This window comes from Lithobates pipiens, unplaced genomic scaffold (genome assembly GCF_037356315.1).
Source record: "Lithobates pipiens isolate NorthernLeopardFrog02 unplaced genomic scaffold, aLitPip1_a1.2 Scaffold_27, whole genome shotgun sequence".
In the NCBI taxonomy this organism is placed as follows: domain Eukaryota; kingdom Metazoa; phylum Chordata; class Amphibia; order Anura; family Ranidae; genus Lithobates; species Lithobates pipiens.
In genome coordinates this window covers 230,087,421-230,109,750 of record NW_027507788.1, presented here as the reverse complement: position 1 = coordinate 230,109,750, position 22,330 = coordinate 230,087,421, and the positions used below count along the sequence as shown (strand labels likewise).

General features: G+C 53.0%; 1 protein-coding gene across 1 annotated transcript in view; it reads left to right on the top strand.

Annotated features, from left to right (window-relative positions):
- Positions 1-19,058, top strand: part of LOC143933033 (uncharacterized) — a 53,202-nt gene extending 34,144 nt beyond the window's left edge. The window contains exons 4-10 of the mRNA XM_077455950.1: positions 8,448-8,512; positions 8,736-8,929; positions 10,586-10,751; positions 12,097-12,261; positions 15,933-16,006; positions 17,081-17,220; positions 18,074-19,058. Coding sequence (XP_077312076.1) covers positions 8,448-8,512; positions 8,736-8,929; positions 10,586-10,751; positions 12,097-12,261; positions 15,933-16,006; positions 17,081-17,220; positions 18,074-18,124 — 855 coding nt within the window. The 3' untranslated portion in view covers positions 18,125-19,058. The remainder of the gene's footprint in view (positions 1-8,447; positions 8,513-8,735; positions 8,930-10,585; positions 10,752-12,096; positions 12,262-15,932; positions 16,007-17,080; positions 17,221-18,073) is intronic.
- The last annotated feature ends 3,272 nt before the right edge of the window (positions 19,059-22,330 follow it).

The window sequence follows — 22,330 nt, the reverse complement described above, 5'->3', positions numbered from 1 at the left end:
AAGGGTTAACTCTAGGGGCAATCAGGGGGTTAAATCTTTATTGGGGGGTGATAGGGGGCTACCCTGGACCTAACACTAACTGTCCTGACAGTTTTTACTGTCACAACTGACACTGAATGCATTGATCAGTAAAGAAATGATCAATGCAATCAGTGACACTGTGACTGGGGGGGGGAGGGGGGAGATCGGGGGGGGGGGGGGGGGGGTTTGTGTGCCTGTGTGTACCTACATGTCAGTGTAGTGTTGGTGCACACTTACTTTTTGTCTTCTCCTCGTAGTCCGGTCAAAAAGACCGCCCCGAGGAGAATGACATCACTTCCTCCTTCCTGTGTAAACAATACACAGTGGGAGGAAGCTTCTCATTGGCCAGGAGCGATCCAGAGGGGGTGGCCGAAAACCAACGGCCATCCCCTCATCACGGAGCGCTCCTGGAGCGAACCGGACCGCCGTAACCAGCGGGAGGGGGTCCGATCGGACCCCCCACCCGCTGGAAGGCAATCACGTAGATCTACGTGATTGTGCCTGCCTGTGCCATTGTGTTGACGTACATTGGCAATACGGCGGTCCTGAAGTGGTTAAAGGAGAATTCAAGAGACATTTATAGTACTTGTAGTTCTATGTAGTTCTCACCCATGCCTGGTGATCGGGGGTGTTCCGTCCCCGCTACACGTTTCCCTGTGTGCAGCTCGACATGCAGCTAAACCCTCCTACCCTGCAATAAGTCAGACTGTCATTTTGAAGTCATTTTGGGGTGAAGGTATTGAGAAAAAACAAATACAGATACATATAATCAGTATATGAAGTATACAGAAATACAATGAATAAACTGTAGATGGTGATAAGTAATTCTCACCAGTAATGCTGCATTTAGGAGATGTAAGTTTCAGTCCAACGTGTGCTCTGATAGCGGGTCCCTTCTTTCAGTCTCTAAGATGGAGTCTGAGCTCCCAGGATGCACCTGTTCCTCTTCCTTAGACTGAAGAATGATGAGAACTTTTGTTAAAGGTGAACAGTTTTCTAGCTTCTGCGAAAACAGTAAATTTACCACTGGCTCCATCTTGTGGTCAAATCTGATATTGCAGGCAAAACAACTTAAAACGGAACTTCAGTCATCTTTTCACCTATTAAATCTTCTGCCCTTGTTGTTGTTTTAACTTTGGATGGTAAAACGTTTTTTTTTTCTGCCAGTAAATCCCTTATACAGCCCACTTCCTGTTTCTTGTCTGGTCATTAGCCTAGGGCCTAGGCGTATGACATCATGCACAGCTCTCTCTCTCTCTCTTACTCTCCTGAGAGTTTGCCAGGAAGCGAGGGGGGATGAGTCATAAGCGGGCCAATGAGAACTGTAGAGCTGGAGGTGTGCCCCTCTGTGTGTCTGCGTAAATCCAGGAAGTGAACAGGCAGCCGCTTCAGCTGCCCACAGTTAAAATGGCTGCAGCCGGACTCAGCGGAGAGAGATTTCTGCAGCATATTTGGCAAGTACAGAATCGCAGTATATATGAAATGATATGCAAAGAGGTTGGAGGGAAGCTTCAGAATGGCAAAGATGTTTGTGTTACAAATTATGTGAGCAGACTGCAGCTCCTCTTTAATATCGCGCTGGAGGCAGAACAGGGGGAGAGGACTGATTTACAGAACACTCTGGATTAGTAAGTCCTCATTTGGGACCCGGAATTCCGAGGCTCCGAGAGACTTTTGGGTGGGAAAGAGTCTCCAAACCCCGAGTACAGGGACTTTGGTCCTGAAAGGGAATCCTAAATAGAGTCGTGAACGAGGTCTGCTGACTTCCATCATCCAATCAGGTGCAAGCAGAAATACTTGATGTTTGTAAAGTAACTTTTCTCCTCATTCACTAAGCTCCGGGGGGGGGAGAAGAGCCTCTCCGCCTTCAGTAAATCCTCTCCAGAGGGTGCAGAGTCTCGAAATTTGTATCTAAGCCGAAAAACAAACAATGTTCTGCCTCAAGTACCGCTTTATACGATGACATCTCCTCTAGACCTCGGTCCGTCCGCCCTGTGTGGCCACCTACCTTCCACATGTGGGCAGGGCCTACTGTCCTTGCACGGGGGGGACCTTCCTTGTGTGACCGCTCATTAACCACTTAAGGACCGAGCCTCTTTCTGAGATTTGGTGTTTACAAATTAAAAACATTTTTTTTTTTTTTTTGCTAGAAAATGACTTAGAACCCCCAAACATTATACATTTTATTTCTAACACCACCCTAGAGAATAAAATGGCGGTCGTTGCAATACTTTCTGTCACACCGTATTTGCGCAGCCGTCTTACAAGCGCACTTTTTTTTAGGAAAAAATACACTTTTTTTAAATGAAAAAAATAAGACAATAGTAAAGTCCGCTCGTGGAACGGCGACAAACTTTTAATCTTAAAAATCTCCATAGGCGACATTTAAAAAATTCTACAGGTTGCATGTATTGTGTTACAGAGGAGTTCTAGGGCGAGAATTATCGCTCTCGCTCTACTGATCGCGGCGAAACCTCACATGTGTGGTTTGAACACCTTTTTTATATGCGAGTGCTGCTCACGTGTGCGTTCACTTCTGCCCGTGAGCTCGGCGGGACGGGGCGCGCTTAAAAAAAAAATGTATATATTATTTATTTTACCTTTTATTATTTATTTTTACATTATTCTTTAAGAAAAAAAAATTCTGTCACTTTTATTCCTATTACAAGGAATCCCGTGATAGAAAAGCAATGACAGGGCCTCTTATATATGAGATCTGGGGGGGTCAAAAAGGCGTCACATCTCATATTTACACTAAAAGAAATAAAATAAATGTGAAAAAGTCCCTCTAAGAGCTGTGGGGGGAAGTGATGTTTTGACGTGGCTTCCGCCACGGGGGGGCGGCCATCTTCCCCTCACTCATCTCCATACCCAGGAAGGAGAAGATCGGATCGCCTCCACCGCTGCCAAAGGCTCCGGTAAGCGGCGGAGGGCACCGGAGGTTGACAGGAGGGGGGGGGGCCCTCTCCTGCCTCGATAAAAGTGATCTTGCGGAAAATCCACTGCAGAGACCACTATTATTGGAAACCGAACCGCCGGCTGAGGAAGAGGATACCGGGGATATGGCAGCTAGCTGCTGGCATAAGAATATTCCTCTTCAAAGTTCGAACGTATATCGGCGTGCGGCGGTCCGGTAATGGTTTATGCCCGGGGCGGGGACCGCGTCATGTGAAAGTCAGAATTATGGTGGCACCCCGGCTTAGAGATGAGCCGTACTCTGTGTGCAGTAGTGCAATATACAGAGTCTCTTGGTAAAAACGCACTGTCCCGTGTCACCACACACCTTGCTTGATGTAGGCTGGTGGAGGGACACTGCTGAGCCCATAGCGCCTCCACCAGTCCACCGTACTTCTGCCACCTCACTCCCGGTAACAGAATGGGGTCCCACCATATACCCAGGGCGGACCTCATGCGTGCACTTCATTAACTCCTTCTATTCTCCCATGCCATGTGCTCAGGTGTATGGGATCTCCATACTGCAGGTTCCGTCGCAAATATTTCAGGAGGGGACCAACCACTGGAGGATCGCCCCCTTCTCCACCGGAGCACCGGCCCCTTCTCCACCGGAACACCGGCCCCTTCTCCACCGGAGCACCGGCCCCTTCTCCACCGAAGGACCGGCCCCTTCTCCACCAGAGCACCGGCCCCCTTCTCCACCGGAGCACCGGCCCCTTCTCCCCCCAGAGCACCGGCCCCTTCTCCACCGGAGCACCGGCCCCTTCTCCACCGGAGCACCGGCCCCTTCTCCACCGGAGCACCGACCCCTTCTCCACCGGAACACCGGCCCCTTCTCCACCCGGAGCACCGGCCCCTTCTCCACCGGAGCACCGGCCCCTTTTCCACCGGAGCACCGGCCCCTTTTACCCCGGAGCACCGGCCCCTTCTCCACCAGAGGACCGGCCCCTTCTCCACCGGAGCACTAGCCCCTTCTCCACCAGAGGACCGGCCCCTTCTCCACCAGAGCACCGGCCCCTTCTCCCCCCAGAGCACCGGCCCCTTCTCCACCGGAGCACCGGCCCCTTCTCCCCCCGGAGCACCGGCCCCTTCTCCACCGGAGCACCGGCCCCTTCTCCACCGGAGCACCGGCCCCTTCTCCACCGAAGGACCGGCCCCTTCTCCACCAGAGCACCGGCCCCCTTCTCCACCGGAGCACCGGCCCCTTCTCCCCCCAGAGCACCGGCCCCTTCTCCACCGGAGCACTGGCCCCTTCTCCACCGGAGCACCGGCCCCTTCTCCACCGGAGCACCGGCCCCTTCTCCACCGGAGCACCGACCCCTTCTCCACCGGAACACCGGCCCCTTCTCCACCCGGAGCACCGGCCCCTTCTCCACCGGAGCACCGGCCCCTTCTCCACCGGAGCACCGGCCCCTTTTCCACCGGAGCACCGGCCCCTTTTACCCCGGAGCACCGGCCCCTTCTCCACCAGAGGACCGGCCCCTTCTCCACCGGAGCACTAGCCCCTTCTCCACCAGAGGACCGGCCCCTTCTCCACCGGAGCACCGGCCCCTTCTCCCCCCAGAGCACCGGCCCCTTCTCCACCAGAGCACCGGCCCCTTCTCCCCCCGGAGCACCGGCCCCTTCTCCACCAGAGCACCGGCCCCTTCTCCACCGGAGCACCGGCCCCTTCTCCACCGGAGGACCGGCCCCTTCTCCACCGGAGGACCGGCCCCTTCTCTCCCCGGAGGACCGGCCCCTTTTCTCCCCAGAGCACCGACCCCTTCTCCACCGGAACACCGGCCCCTTCTCCACCCGGAGCACCGGCCCCTTCTCCACCGGAGCACCGGCCCCTTTTCCACCGGAGCACCGGCCCCTTTTACCCCGGAGCACCGGCCCCTTCTCCACCAGAGGACCGGCCCCTTCTCCACCGGAGCACTGGCCCCTTCTCCACCAGAGGACCGGCCCCTTCTCCACCGGAGGACCGGCCCCTTCTCCACCGGAGGACCGGCCCCTTTCCACCGGAGCACCGCCCCCTTCTCCACCGGAGCACCGGCCCCTTCTCCACCGGAGCACCGGCCCCTTCTCCACCGGAGGACCGGCCCCTTCTCTCCCCGGAGGACCGGCCCCTTTTCTCCCCGGAGCACCGGCCCCTTCTCCACCGGAACACCTGCCCCTTCTCCACCCGGAGCACCGGCCCCTTCTCCACCGGAGCACCGGCCCCTTCTCCACCGGAGCACCGGCCCCTTCTCCACCGGAGCACCGGCCCCTTTTCCACCGGAGCACCGGCCCCTTTTACCCCGGAGCACCGGCCCCCTCTCCACCGGAGGACCGGCCCCTTCTCCACCGGAGCACCGGCCCCTTCTCCACCGGAGGACCGGCCCCTTCTCCACCCGGAGCACCGGCCCCTTCTCCACCGGAGCACCGGCCCCTTCTCCACCGGAGCACCGGCCCCTTCTCCACCGGAGCACCGGCCCCTTTTCCACCGGAACACCGGCCCCTTCTCCACCCGGAGCACCGGCCCCTTCTCCACCGGAGCACCGGCCCCTTCTCCACCGGAGCACCGGCCCCTTCTCCACCGGAGCACCGGCCCCTTTTCCACCGGAGCACCGGCCCCTTTTACCCCGGAGCACCGGCCCCTTCTCCACCGGAGGACCGGCCCCTTCTCCACCGGAGCACCGGCCCCTTCTCCACCGGAGGACCGGCCCCTTCTCCACCGGAGCACCGGCCCCTTCTCCACCGGAGCACCGGCCCCTTCTCCCCCCGGAGCACCGGCCCCTTCTCCCCCCGGAGCACCGGCCCCTTCTCCCCCCGGAGCACCGGCCCCTTCTCCACCGGAGCACCGGCCCCTTCTCCCCCCGGAGCACCGGCCCCTTCTCCACCGGAGCACCGGCCCCTTCTCCCCCCGGAGCACCGGCCCCTTCTCCCCCGGAGCACCGGCCCCTTCTCCCCCGGAGCACCGGCCCCTTCTCCACCGGAGCACCGGCCCCTTCTCCCCCCGGAGCACCGGCCCCTTCTCCACCGGAGCACCGGCCCCTTCTCCACCGGAGCACCGGCCCCTTCTCCACCGGAGCACCGGCCCCTTCTCCACCGGAGCACCGGCCCCTTCTCCACCGGAGCACCGGCCCCTTCTCCACCGGAGCACCGACCCCTTCTCCACCGGAACACCGGCCCCTTCTCCACCGGAGCACCGGCCCCTTCTCCACCGGAGCACCGACCCCTTCTCCACCGGAACACCGGCCCCTTCTCCACCCGGAGCACCGGCCCCTTCTCCACCCGGAGCACCGGCCCCTTCTCCACCGGAGCACCGGCCCCTTCTCCACCGGAGCACCGGCCCCTTCTCCACCGGAGCACCGGCCCCTTTTCCACCGGAGCACCGGCCCCTTTTACCCCGGAGCACCGGCCCCTTCTCCACCGGAGGACCGGCCCCTTCTCCACCGGAGCACCGGCCCCTTCTCCACCGGAGGACCGGCCCCTTCTCCACCGGAGCACCGGCCCCTTCTCCACCGGAGCACCGGCCCCTTCTCCCCCCGGAGCACCGGCCCCTTCTCCACCGGAGGACCGGCCCCTTCTCCACCGGAGCACCGGCCCCTTCTCCACCGGAGCACCGGCCCCTTCTCCCCCCGGAGCACCGGCCCCTTCTCCCCCCGGAGCACCGGCCCCTTCTCCCCCCGGAGCACCGGCCCCTTCTCCACCGGAGCACCGGCCCCTTTTCCACCGGAGCACCGGCCCCTTCTCCCCCCGGAGCACCGGCCCCTTCTCCACCGGAGCACCGGCCCCTTCTCCCCCCGGAGCACCGGCCCCTTCTCCCCCGGAGCACCGGCCCCTTCTCCCCCGGAGCACCGGCCCCTTCTCCACCGGAGCACCGGCCCCTTCTCCACCGGAGCACCGGCCCCTTCTCCACCGGAGCACCGGCCCCTTCTCCACCGGAGCACCGGCCCCTTCTCCCCCCGGAGCACCGGCCCCTTCTCCACCGGAGCACCGGCCCCTTCTCCACCGGAGCACCGGCCCCTTCTCCCCCCGGAGCACCGGCCCCTTCTCCACCGGAGCACCGGCCCCTTCTCCACCGGAGCACCGGCCCCTTCTCCCCCGGAGCACCGGCCCCTTCTCCACCGGAGCACCGGCCCCTTCTCCACCGGAGCACCGGCCCCTTCTCCCCCGGAGCACCGGCCCCTTCTCCACCGGAGCACCGGCCCCTTCTCCACCGGAGCACCGGCCCCTTCTCCCCCGGAGCACCGGCCCCTTCTCCACCGGAGCACCGGCCCCTTCTCCACCGGAGGACCCATCACCTACACCAGATGCCACGCTTTGTTGATCAGCTGCTACACATTGCACCAGTCTATAGTTACCTGTGGCGACTATCCTCTTCCTCCGACTTCCGCACCCTTTTGTGGTGGCCGTTCTCTTGCACCCCATGTGTGCTTTGAAGGGCCCCGTTCTTCTGATACGCCGTGTACCACCATTCACCCCTTTTAATAACTTCAGACCAGGCTTAGAACAGCTTAGAATCTTTACTGAAGCTCTCATAGTGCAAACATCAGGTGCAGGTAGAGATCCATCATTGATAAAGTCCTTGTAGGTGGATTCCCCTCGGGTGGTAGTTGAGTGTATCTCCAGGCTACATCTTCTCCTTGGACTGGACCTTCTCGCTTTCCCATGCAGTCCTGGAGGCTTCTGAGCAGAGGCAATTAGGGGCGCCCTCTCTCCCCTCACCACCCCTCTATATGCAATGGATAAATTCATGCATAGCATGAATAGGGCCGCCTCCTTTTCATGTGTCTGGCCTCTTTTGGGTCTCCAGGCATATAAATTAGAGCGGCCAGGGCTTTTTTTGAAGCACTGATTAGAGCCATAGGCTCTAATAGGTTTCAAAATAGGGTGAGCTCGGGACGCAGAGCATTGCATCTGGAGCCCACCCAGGTGTGTTGCAACAGTGAATGAAAATTCACTGTTGTAATACTGCTCCTCCTCCCGGCCAATCAGGAAGCAGGTATGAAACCTGTTTACCGATTGGCCAAAATGTCTGGTGATTCTACTGAATGCCTAGCGCCGGGAGGAAGGAGACACCATGAAAGCTGCTCCAAGAGAGGACACCGGAGGAACTTTCCATGAGCCCGCCACGCTCTCACCGCCCACATCCAAGGTAAGGACAGTGAGTGGTGGTGGTGGGGGAATGTGCCAGTGCCGCGGGGCGGGGGGTTGTTTGTCGCCCCCCCCAAATAAAAACCAACAAGCCACCACTGCTCTTGAGCCCAGCCTTCCCCTTATTTATCTACAGAACAGGGTAGATGACAGAACCCCAAAAAGCACAGGACAATGGAAATCCCATATTAACCCTTTCTCTGAATGGGTGGTCCAGAACTAACTAAACAACAACTCAACATTTGTAGGCACCCGCCAACACACAAGACAGCGGAAAGTAGAACTACGCTGTACAAAAAAACGCCATGTCTGGGGTGTCTTCTCACACATTCTCTTATCTGTTTTCACAGCTCACCAGCATTTTCCGGAACGTCGCTCCCAATTATTTTGTGAACGTGATCATCTTCGGTTTCAGGTAAAAATCGCTAAGAGCGGCTTTCGAAAACCTTTTCTTGAATTTACATCATTTCAATGTTTCCCTCAACATTTTCCAATCTGTGACCACTTGTTACCCACCTTTGGCTTGTTTACTGACTCAGCTAGAAATGACCCAACCATTTTTATTTTACCCGAAGTATTATATTGGGTTTTGCTTTCACATCTGAGAATGACTCTGAACGTTCTGTTTGTTTTCCCAGTGAAGGAAGTGTGATTGTGAATAGCAGTGCGGTCTATGCGTACCCCAATAACCAGACCGGAATTAACTTCATCAACAAGGACCTGGAGGGAGCTCTGAACTCCTCGCTGCTCAGCTCATTGCCAAACATCAGCCAAGCGGTGAACACCAGCGCCTCTTTGCGCAGCGTGTCCGCTACTTCAACAACTATAACACGTAAGTGTCCTTGTTACTGGAAATAATAAATGGTGGCTTTTGTATTAGTCATGGTAAAGCCGGAGCATCAGGTCAGACGTTGCTTTCTCAGATATATATCTTGAGACCTCCAGGTGGAAGGTCTCCAAGCCTGGGAGATCCGATGCCCGTCTGCAGCCATTGGGTTTGGGGGTCTCTCACACAGTTCTGGAGTTGAGTTTCCATTATATTACATTCTAAATAGTGCAGCCAGAGGAGTTTGGGGGGGGGGGGGGGAGGGGAGTGCTGGAACTCTGTTTGGGAAGATCTCACCATTGCAGTATCTGGGGGCAGTGGCATAACTAGAACCTTCAGGGCCCCTGATGCAAGAAACCATGAAGAGCCCCCCTGAACCCCAGCCAGGGCCCTTCCCTCCGAGTCTGGTGGTGGAACTCCAGGGCGTGGTCACAGGTATGACCTTTGTGAGCCCTGTAGTTCCACCACTGGTATCAGCAGTTTTTTTTTATTATTATTTTTTAAAATTTTTAGGTGCCCCATTGGGGGGCTGTCCCTAGGCAGGATGGGGTCCCTGTCCCCAGAAGAGATGAGGTCCTTTTCTCCAGGGCAGATGAAGTTACTGCCCCCAGGTGAGAAGGGGAGGTGGGGGTCCCTGTCCCCACATGAGAAGGGGCCCCTGTCCCCAGGTGGAGATGGAGGGGGTATGTAATGGTGTGTGGGGGATGGGGTCCTCAAACTCACCATGACCAAGCTGCAGGCCGCGCACTCATCCATGTTGGCCTGGGCTCCATCCAGTGTGCTGGACGGGTGATCAGCATATCTCCCAGAAAGACCTTTCATCATCTGTGTATGACGGGGGAGGAGGGGGGCTGGCAGACAAGCCTGCAGTGTCCTCCGGGGGGCTCTCATAGGGCTGCACTGCATCTGGGTGCTTAAAGTTTGTTTACCTGGGAGAAGTATGCAGTGCAGTGTGGGCCGGACTCAGAGGGGGCGGGACTCTGGCTGGGGAGAACAGACATCGGACTGAGCAGCAATGCATGAGCAGGAGAGGGGTACTCTGAGGAGCCGGCTGAGGACACAGGTCATGCGGGGAATGCACAACTAAAGAGCAGCCAGTGCGATAGTGGAGCATGGAGCTCTGCTAGTCACCCTCCACCTCCAGCCACCCGTGTGCATGGTGCACTGGTACCCCTAGCTGCCTATACTGCTGCCGGCCATATGTAGAGGGGGCTGCATGGGCCCCCTGCATCACAGGGCCCGGTTGCGGTCACAACTGCTGCACCCCCTATAGTTACGCCCCTGTCTGGGGGTGAAATAATAAAGACATAAACGATTTCCATACTAACGGTTCCCCTTACACTGACTTGTAGGTCTTGAGTTTTCTTTATTATAGAGGAAGCAGACCTTTTGTTTTCTCATGTCTAGACATCCAATGCTGGGTCCTGGAGCCCAGAGACTTGGTAGAGCTTTGGGTGGTATAAGACCTCCATTGCTGGGTCCAAATCTCAGCTGGTAGCCAGACCTCATTATTAGTTCCAGCTGTGCAAAGGCCCTTATATGATGATCAGGTCTCTCCGTCTCCTTTATATACAGTATATACGTGCCATGTGTTATAGTTATATTATATGCTAAAGTGCAATGCATGGAAGTATCCCTAATAATGTGCCCCCCGTTTCTCAGAGGTCGACCAGCTGAAGCAATATGTGAATTGTAGTTTGGGCTACTCCGGGTACAAAGTCACATGTGACAACGACACCTGCTTCTGCACCGGGCCGTGCTTCAATGACCCCGCCTACTGCAATCACCATGGAGACTGCTACAATGCGCCCAATGGCTCTATATGTCAGTAAGTATTATGGCTCCATGTGTCAGTAACACTGGCGGATCTCTACTGAAGTGTTACAATCTTTCCTCTTACATTGAAGGACATTTTATTTGCATTGAAAGACATTGGGAATAAATCGGGACGCTCATCATTTGTGGGCAGGGAAGGGCTGTGTGAGGTCTGAGCCCTTATCTGCCCTCCTCTGTGCCCACGTCATCATGAAGGGTGTTCACACTCACAACGCTCTGCTGCCCATGGATGTAAAATATACATTATGTAACTGTGTTTGCAGTTCCCTGGTCCTGTGCACACTTCCTGCATTATCTCAAGGAATCTAATGAGCCCTCCCAGGTCTTATCACAGATTTCAGTCCCCCGAAAAGACTCTGTGTGGACTCTGCGTGGACTCTGCCTGGACTGTGTGTGGACTCTGCATGGACTCTGTGTGGACTGTGTGTGGGCTCTGTGTAGACTCTGCGTGGACTCTGTGTGTAGGCTCTGTGGGATCTGAGTGAGCTCTGTATAGACTCTATGTGGGCTCTGTGTAGACTCTGCGTGGACTCTGAGGGATCTCAGTGGGCTCTGTGTGGACTCTGTGGATCTGAATGGGCTCTGTGTGGACACTGTGGGATCTGAGTGGGCTCTGTGTGGACACTGTGGGATCTGAGTGGGCTCTGTGTGGACACTGTGGGATCTGAGTGGGCTCTGTGTGGACACTGTGGGATCTGAGTGGGCTCTGTGTGGACTCTGTGGGATCTGAATGGGGACTATGTAGACTCTACGTGGACTGTGTATGGTCTCTGTGGGATCTGAGTGGGCTCTGTGTGGACTCTGTGGGATCTGAGTGGGCTCTGTGTAGACTCTGCGTGGACTCTGTGGGATCTGAGTGGGCTCTGTGTGGACACTGTGGGATCTGAGTGGGCTCTGTGTGGACTCTGTGGGATCTGAATGGGGACTATGTAGACTCTACGTGGACTGTGTATGGTCTCTGTGGGATCTGAGTGGGCTCTGTGTGGACTCTGTGGGATCTGAGTGGGCTCTGTGTAGACTCTGCGTGGACTCTGTGGGATCTGAGTGGGCTCTGTGTGGACTGACTTTTGTTCCCATTTCCATACAAGTCTATGGGGACGCAGAACCCACTAGAAGGAAGTCAATAGCAGGTCAGGTGGAGGTGACCAGCAGGTTCACTCCTCCTGCCAATGAATTCTCAATGATGTCAGAAGTGACTCACGATGATGTCATAGATGCAAAAAGTTTGTCCACACCGACCCTTAAAGGGATACAGTGACCCGGGACCCGGGGGGCTGAGTGTGGACGGTGGAGGAGTCTCTGGACTGATGTTCTAACGATGGACTTCTCTTCTTCAGGTGCTACAATTATAATTTCTACCGGTACAGCGGCCAGCAGTGCGAATTGTACGATCGCAGTGCGGGATTCTACGGACTGATCTTTGGCATCATTGGTGGAGTGATCCTTCTTCTCATCGTTCTGATCTTCACCGTCATATACCTCAGGAAGAGGAGGATGTTCGTGTATGTATGAAGCAATGACACAATGGTGGGGGGAGGGGAGCGATCTTCATTATTTATATACAAAATGAAATCATTCAAGTGGGGAAAATTCAGATAAAAGTCACAATTATAAAACGCAGATTTTCTACTCTCTACTTTAGGCCCCGCTCACCCCTGAGCGACCGGCGTGTCTTGTTGCACGTTATTGTGGCGTGATTTTGGAGCAGCACCATAAATTTGAATAGGCCCCTCCCCCCGCCAAATTTTGCCACTGAGCCACGAGCGTTAGGCCACGCCGGACAATTGCGTCAAAACTGCACCGCGTTTGGTGTGCCATTAAGAATGAATGCCACCAAAAGCACTTCAAACATTTTTCTTTTAAAAAAATCTGAATTGCCGTGCGACAGAATGCATGAAAATTGTGCTAAAACGCACGACTGAAGTCTTAGTCCTTCTTCTGAGTTCCACATAAAGTATAATGGAAGATATCCGTGGCCATCACAGGAGGGCGGAGCTGGGAGCAGAAACTCAAAGCAGAAGTAAACCCTTAAAGTATATTTCCACTTTTGCACTCAAAATGGTATAAGGCACCTGTGCGACTCCAAAGTCCTGCGATTTCCACTGCGACTTTGGCTGTTGCACAACTGTCGTATTGATAAGATTAAGATTGCAGTCTATGGCACTCAAGTTGTACGAAAGTCACTCAAGTTGTACGAAAGTCACGTAAAAGTTGTGCAGGAGCCTTGTTAAGTTAATGGTGTAGGGGCGGGGCTTCTTGTATTGTATGCTAATGAGGACAGACTTGGGACAGGCTCATTCTTATGCCCCGTACACACGGTCGGATTTTACGACGGAAAATGTTTCGATGGGAGCCTTTTGTCGGAAATTCCGACCGTGTGTCGGCTCCATCGTACATTTTCCATCGGAATTTCCGACACATAAAATTTGAGATCTGGATCTCAAATTTTCCGACAACAAAATCCGTTGTTGGAAATTCCGAGCGTGTGTAGACAAAGTTCCACGCATGCTCGGAATCAAGCAGAAGAGCTGCACTGCCTATTGAACTTCAATTTCCTCGGCTCGTCGTACGTCACCGCGTTCTTGACGTTCGGAATTTCCGACAACTTTGTGTGTATACAGGACAAGTCTGAACCAGAATCCGTCGAAAAAAATCCATGGATTTTGTGGTCGGAATGTCGGATCGTGTGTGCAGGGGCATTAGAGTGTTCAGAGATTCAATAAGAAAAGTCCAAATAGTCCTTCGGTGTTTATTACTAAAAGTGCACAAAGTTATTCCCATCCAGGTGACTTCATAAAGTACATAAGCAGATGAAGACATTCTTGCTTTAAAAGAACTACACTTGGGATTGTCACGCAGCCTACGGATGTCTACATCTGATTATGTACATTATGAAGTCACCTGGATGTGAATAACATTGTTATACAGCTAATAGTTAAGAAATATTTAAAAATGATATATGTTTTTAAGGCATGGTGTGAATAGGAACACATAACAATCATATAGTGAGGTTTTCTCAAATTTTGCTGTAAAAGTGGAAATACGCTTTAAAACTAAAAATTTTATAAAAAGGTTGGGTTTTCAAGTCGGGTCAGGTCTTCAGGCTGGGTCGGGTCTTCAGGTCAGGTCTTTAGGTGGGGTCAGGTCTTCAGGCAGGGTTTTCGGGCTGGGTCAGGTCTTCAGGATGGGTCTTCAGGCCAGGTTGGGTCTCCAGGTCAGGTCTTTAGGTCGGATCGGGTCTTCAGGCAGGGTATTCGGGCCGGGTCTTCATGTGGGGTTGGGTCTTCAGGTCGTGTTTTGTCTTCAGTCCGGGTCTTCAGGTCAGGTCCTTAGGTCGGGTCTTCAGTTCAGGCTGGGTCTCCAGGTTGGGTCTTCGGGTCAAGTCGGGTCTTTAGGTAGGGTTTGGGTCTTCACGTCAGGTCTTCAGGTCAACTCGGGTCTTTAGGTCGAGTTTGGGTCTTCAGGTCAGGTCTTCAGGTCGAGCCAGGTCTTCAGGCCGGGTCGGGTCTTCAGGTCAGGTCTTCAGGTCGAGCCAGGTCTTCAGGCTGGGACGGGTCTTCAGGTCAGGTCTTTAGGTGGGGTCAGGTCTTCAGGCAGGGTTTTCGGGCTGGGTCACAGGTCTTCAGGACGGGTCTTCAGGTTAGGTCTTCAGGCCAGGTTGGGTCTTCAGGTCAGGTCTTCAGGTCGGGTCGGGTCTTCAGGTCATGTTTTGTCCTCAGTCTGGGTCTTCAGGTCAGGTCCTTAGGTCAGGTCTTCAGGTCAGGTCCTTAGGTCGGGTCTTCAGGTCGGGTCTTCAGGTTGAGTTGGGTCTTTAGGTAGGGTTTGGGTCTTCACTTCAGGTCTTCAGGTCAACTCGGGTCTTTAGGTCGAGTTTGGGTCTTCAGGTCAGGTCTTCAGGTCGAACCAGGTCTTCAGGCCAGGTCGGGTCTTCAGGTCAGGTCTTCAGGTCGAGTTGGGTCTTCATGTCAGGTCTTAAGGTCGGGTCGAGTCTTCAGGCCAGGTCTTCAGGTCAGGTCCTTAGGTCGGGTCTTTGGGTCAGGTCTTCAGGTCGAGTTGGGTCTTTAGGTTGGGTTGGGTCTTCAGGCCGTCTTTAGGTCAGGTTGTGCCGGGTCGGAGTCTTCAGGTAGAAGTCTTTATAAGCTTCTTCTGCCGAAAAACTTTTACTTTCCTGCTAGCAATTTCTTTTTGCAATCTACACACTGAATGCAGCACATGAGCAGTCCCGTGTGCTAAGATAATGTCATTCCAGTGTACACATGCAGGAGTGACATTATTGAAGATCCGCCTTTTTCTGGTATGGTTCGGGGGTGGGGGGACGCTTGCTCAGCCCCACCTTTCCTGACCTGCCGGGCTGGTATGGTCTTGGTGGGGAACCCCACACCGTTTTTCAATTCCATTTTGGTGTGGGGTTCCCCTTCAAGATCCTCAGAACACAAGTCAGGCCATGATGATCCGATTTGAATGCGATTTCCATTGAAATCGGTGGACTCAATAGATTTGCTCTCACAGAGAACCACTGATTTTGACTAACGCAGAGAAACGCGGCTAAACGCACATTAACGCCAATGAAAAGAGCTACTAAAAGCGAGTTTTTATAGGCGCTTTTTCCTGATTTTTTTTCCGAATGCCCCGTGTGCATGAGGCCTGAAGAGGAGTTTTTCAGCTGTAAAAATGCTGATTTATCTTTTGACATCCACCCAACATTACAAGATTTCTGTAGACTGGAGGAACGATCGGCAGATTTGGTAGTAAAACTTTTTTTTGCAGTCTGCACACTGAGAGGATCACATGAGCAGTCCGGTGTGCAGTCCGGGCATCTGCAGGAGCCAAGCTCTGGGATGATGTCACTCCAGTGTGACATCATCAGTGTCTGCCCAATGAGTGAAGCAGAAAGACAGCGGACTTGGGAGAGGAGGGGAAGGATGCAGCGCTGGCGGGGATTGAGTGGGTGAGGGGAGGAGGGCACAGACAGAGGTAAGTCTCATCATGTGATCACATTGTCGTACATACCTGGACATTCTGGCCACGCCCCCCACATGAATTCTTCTCCACCTTAATGTTGATTTAAGTTTCTCATCCTCCCAACATTACAAGATCTCTGTGGACTGGAGGAACGATCGGCTGATTTAGTAGTAAAACTCTTTTTTTTTTTTTTTTGTGAATTGTTCTTCAGTTGGAAGACGGAGAGGCGTGACTCCAAGATGTGGTTCACGTATGATGAAGAGCGAACAAACTTCCAGCACACCGGTAAGAAAAGTCATGTGACCCGCTCCTGTCCAGTCACAACACTTCATGTTATCTGTTCATAAGGGAAATAAAGGGCAATGCAGGGGGCGTGGCTCCGGGACGATGCCCGCATGTGCCCTCCCAGAACAATGGGAGCACTATTTTGGGTATAGCCTGGTAAGGACGTGGTTAATCTGCTTATATTTTGCCTTCCCTGCCCCCCCCCCCCCCCCATCATCAAATTGATAATGAAATATTTAAATGTATCCTTTGTGTTTTCATGATATACTTTATATTATACCGTCACGTCATCACCGGGTCTCTGAGCTTCTCTATGCAACGCAGGCAGATTATGGCTGATGGGAGGGGCTGGCAGGGGGGCGGTACATAGCTTTCTGAAATCCCAGCCCCCACCCTCAGTACTCCGCAGTCCTGAAGCAGTGGGAAGAGTTATGTAAATATCACAATGCCTTGATGGGCGGGTGTCAATCTAGAGGGGCAGGCTGTATTTGAATAGTTAACACCCACATGAAAGAGCTGAAATCCAATGAAGGAAAGGGGGCGGGGCCAGGGACAGTCAGGCTGGGTAGGAAAGGGCTAGATGATGCTGGACATCCCCCCAGCCAGGAAATGGGGCGGGGCTCTTATCGGACTTGCTGCAGCTTCTAATGCACAAGGTGAGAGGCTCACAGTGTGCGGTGACATCAGAGGAAGCCGTTTCAGTCCAGAAAAAGAGCCAGCCCACCTGTGTAAGACTGAAGGGGGGATTTAAAAACTACCCCCCTATTCCACACGTTCCCTTCAGAAGGCTGATTTCTGGTCAGCCTGGATACAATGACCTCACCCCTCTAATTCTGATTGGCTGAGAGTCATCATTTTATTGCTGATCTCGGAGGTGAGGCTTCCTGCTTACACATCTATATGTTAGACCGACTACTCTGAGTACTACTGAAGGTAAAAGAGGCCAAAACCTCCCTCTACTGACTCCTCTACGGGCCCTCCAAGAAACCCCCATGGTCTGAGGAGCTCAGCATGGTCCTCCATCCCCCACCATCCAACCATTGCTAACGATGGACTTTTGTTGGATTATTGCAGATATGGACGCGTTGGCGAGAGCCAGCATGGCGGCGCTTTCACCCAAAACTGGAAAATATACCTTAGAGGAGAACCCCTATGTGACCTCACCTTCAGGAACGTATCTGCCCAAACTCGATCGAGTGGACACCACCCAATGGGTAAGTATGATCTACTATGACCTTGTACCCTTCGCGTTTTGTCACTTGCTGGTTAGGAATTGTCACCAGCGGGTGGAATATGAACACCGTCCCCAAGTGCTCTTTATAATTGGGTCACAATTTTGGTGGGTTCACTATTGGATCACATGGTCCAGGCGTAGACCAGTCACATGGTCCGGGCGCAGTGCGATCACATGGTCCGGGCGCAGTGTGATCACATGGTCCGGGGGGCAGTGCGATCACATGGTCCAGGACAGGTTCAGACTGATCACATGTTCCAAGCTGGTCCAATTACATGGTCTGGACGCAGTCGGATCACACAGTCCAGGTTTCGGTCAGATGACACGTTATAGTTTGTCTGAGGTTACATGATCAGGGCGCAGTGCGATAACATGGTCCAGGCGTGATCGGATCACATGGTCCAGGCGCAGTCCGGCCACATGGTCTGGGCGCAGTGCGGCCACATGGTCTGGGCGCAGTCAGATCACATGATCCAGGAGCAATCTGATAACATGGTCCAGGCTCGGTCAGATCACATGGTCCAGGTGCAGTCCGATGACGTGGTCCGGACACGAGTTTATGAGGAGGAGTGGGAGAGAGATGAAAGTCTGCACCTCCTCCCGACTCTCTTCTCCTTTGCTTCCCTCGCTGGGCTGACAGAAGTAGTGATGTCGCTGTCACTATGCCTGTCAGCCTTATAGTTGAAGCGCCCTCATCCCTACAATCCACGCTGTGCCCAGGGCAGCTTCCCCTTGTGCCCCGCCCTTGTCCCAGCCCTGCCTTACAGCTCCAATAAACAAGTAGATACGATATAAAACCGAAGTAGCTAACAGCTTGTTCTTTTCCTTCACAGTTCAAGATTAAAAGGCCGGAGTTGGTGATGCTCCCCACAGGAGACAGGTGATCGGAGTTCGTCCTACGAACGTCACCGCGCCACGCGGGGCTCAGCAGCAAAGTCCAGTCGCATTGTACCTCACTTCTACGAATGTCGCCTTAAAGGGGAAGGGGTTCTCCTTCGAGTCTCAGGACCGTCTCTGAACTGAAGATATTCGGCTATACGCTTCACACTTCCTGTTTAGAGTATCACTGCCCTCAGCCAATCCCCGTCTTCAATCTTCCAACGCCTCTGATCTCCACCTGTCCGGGTGTAAAACGCACTTATCGTTATACAGAACTATAAATATCTGCAGAGGTCGCCATATTTCCTTATCCCAGTATACATGCTGGACTCCATGCTTCATACAGCGATTGCACTTTACTGCTCCTCTCATCTCTATTAAATCCACATCCATAGTCACCCACATGGTGGGGCCTACCCTGTAGGTGGTTCACTTCCAGAAATCATTCAGGATAAAATGTACATACACGCAGCCTCTAAATCAAGAAATTACAAACTGATGTAACAAATCAGGAAAAAAATAAAAAAAGACTTTTAAAGTCCCTCATTAATCGCTAGCACTTTTCTATATTGGGAGTTTTATTGAAGCCATAAGAAAAAAATAAACGAAGCACTTCCCCCGACGAACGTCTTCATTATATATTCAAATGAAAGCACTAATTTGCACATTTTTTACTCCTAATTCTTTTATTGAAATGTATTTTTCATACGAATAGATAATAGTTTTATATGTGATACATATAATATTATTTTATATTGTGTAACAAACATGAGGTGTAGTTCCCGGGAGAACTACGCGGAATTTGTGTCATATGATTGCGAGATATATATATATTCTATATACTGTATATCGGTATAATGTGGATCGAGGTTTACACTGGATAAGAAATGCTTGAATGAAAATTATTTATATACCTGAAATAAATCCAAATACCTCATACTAGAAGAGTGCGGAGTGCTTACTTATAGCAAGGTGATGAAATTCCATGTTAATGGCGGCACAGCGACTCTTCCTTATTTGGAGGCCCCGCCCATGAGGGACCTTCCAGGCTCAGCTTCAGCAGCTGCAGAGTCACATGTAGCCACGGTGCCCGCCCCTCCTCCCGCCCAATCACAGAGCGCTTTGTACGTTGTATGATGTGAACCCATTTACAAAATACAAAGCCTTCTGTGAATGGACCAGGGAGGAGAGAGATGCTGTGTATTTAGAAGGCAGGATCCCTCAGGGAGTGTAGTGATAGCTGTACTCCTGGAGCTCCATAATAACTTATAGCATTGGTAATGTGATGAAATTCCCGCTCATGGTGCCTCTTCCTCACTGGGAGGAGCGATCAATCTTTGGGAACCGATGTCCCTCCTTCCTCCTCAGTTGTCCCTTTTTTTTGTTCTGATGAATAGATCTCTATAAAAATGTCTTATTTAAAACTGAACTCCAGGAATTTAACTACTTTAAAAAATGTTCTGGATTACTGGGGGTAATTCCAGCAAGATGCCCGCCCCCTCCTGGACTTATCTCTTTCATTTACATTTTTAATGAGCGCTGGGAGTGTAGCGATTCCAGGTTCAGCTTTAACAGCTGCTGTGCACTGCCCCCCCCCCCCCCCAATCACAGAGTGCTTTGTATGACCTACTCAGAAAATACAAAGCCTTCTGTGAATGGACAGTGGAAGGGAAAGGCAGGCAGAAACGCTGTGTGTGAGAAGGCAGGGTCTCTGCTGCTAGAGTGCTGGGAGTATAATGATAGCTGTACTTCCGGAGCTCTGTAAAACTGTCAGATGTAAATTAAAGAGGTAAGTCCAGGAGGTGGCATGAACCTTGTTGGACTTAGCTCATAGTAACCGGCAAATACTACAAAGTAGCTGAAATTAATAGCTATATAGAGTCAGCATAAAATGTAATTATTGGTGATAAAAGAAGTTGAGTTTTAGCCCAGGTGGTCTCCAAACTGTAGTCCCATGCTTGTTTTTATCAGGACCTGTCATCCTCTGACACCAACAATGGGGCACTATTCCTCCCACTGACACCAATGATGGGGCACTATTCCTCCCACTGACACCAATGATGGGGCACTCTTCCTATGCCTGACACCAATGATGGGGCACTATTCCTCCCACTGACACCAATGATGGGGCACTATTCCTCCCACTGACACCAATGATGGGACACTATTCCTCCCACTGACATCAATGATGGGGCACTATTCCTCCCACTGATACCAATGATGGGTCACTATTCCCCCCACTGACATCAATGATGGGGCACTATTCCCCCCACTGATACCAATGATGGGGCACTATTCCTTCCACTGACACTAATGATGGGGCACTATTCCCCCCACTGATACCAATGATGGGGCACTATTCCTCCCACTGATACCAATGATGGGGCACTATTCCTCCCACTGACATCAATGATGGGGCACTATTCCCCCCACTGACACCAATGATGGGGCACTATTTCTTCCACTGACACTAATGATGGGGCACTATTCCCCCCACTGATACCAATGATGGGGCACTATTCCTCCCACTGATACCAATGATGGGGCACTATTCCTCCCACTGACACCAATGATGGGGCACTATTCCTCCCACTGATACCAATGATGGGGCACTATTCCTCCCACTGACACCAATGATGGGGCACTATTCCTCCCACTGACACCAATGATGGGGCACTATTCCTCCCACTGACACCAATGATGGGACACTATTCCCCCCACTGACACCAATGATGGGGCACTATTCCTCCCACTGACACCAATGATGGGACACTATTCCTCCCACTGACACCAATGATGGGGCACTATTCCCCCCACTGACACCAATGATGGGGCACTATTCCCCCCACTGACACCAATGATGGGACACTATTCCTCCCACTGACACCAATGATGGGGCACTATTCCCCCCACTGACACCAATGATTGGGCACTACTCCTCCCACTGACACCAATGATGGGACACTATTCCCCCCACTGACACCAATGATGGGGCACTATTCCTCCCACTGACACCAATGATGGGGCACTATTCCTCCCACTGATACCAATGATGGGGCACTATTCCTCCCACTGACACCAATGATGGGGCACTATTCCTCCCACTGACACCAATGATGGGGCACTATTCCTCCCACTGACACCAATGATGGGGCACTATTCCCCCCACTGACACCAATGATTGGGCACTATTCCTCCCACTGACACCAATGATGGGACACTATTCCCCCCACTGACACCAATGATGGGACACTATTCCTCCCACTGACACCAATGATGGGGCACTATTCCCCCCACTGATACCAATGATTGGGCACTATTCCCCCCACTGACACCAATGATGGGGCACTATTCCTCCCACTGACACCAATGATGGGGCACTATTCCTCCCACTGATACCAATGATGGGGCACTATTCCTCCCACTGACACCAATGATGGGGCACTATTCCCCCCACTGACACCAATGATGGGGCACTATTCCTCCCACTGATACCAATGATGGGGCACTATTCCTCCCACTGACACCAATGATGGGGCACTATTCCTCCCACTGACACCAATGATGGGGCACTATTCCTCCCACTGATACCAATGATGGGGCACTATTCCTCCCACTGACACCAATGATGGGACACTATTCCCCCCACTGACACCAATGATGGGGCACTATTCCTCCCACTGACACCAATGATGGGGCACTATTCCCCCCACTGACACCAATGATGGGGCACTATTCCTCCCACTGACACCAATGATGGGGCACTATTCCCCCCACTGACACCAATGATGGGGCACTATTCCCCCCACTGATACCAATGATTGGGCACTATTCCTCCCACTGACACCAATGATGGGGCACTATTCCTCCCACTGATACCAATGATGGGGCACTATTCCTCCCACTGATACCAATGATGGGGCACTATTCCCCCCACTGATACCAATGATTGGGCACTATTCCTCCCACTGACACCAATGATGGGGCACTATTCCTCCCACTGATACCAATGATGGGGCACTATTCCCCCCACTGACACCAATGATGGGACACTATTCCTCCCACTGACACCAATGATGGGGCACTATTCCTCCCACTGAAACCAATGATGGGACACTATTCCCCCCACTGACATCAATGATGGGGCACTATTCCTCCCACTGAAACCAATGATGGGGCACTATTCCCCCACTGACACCAATGATGGGGCA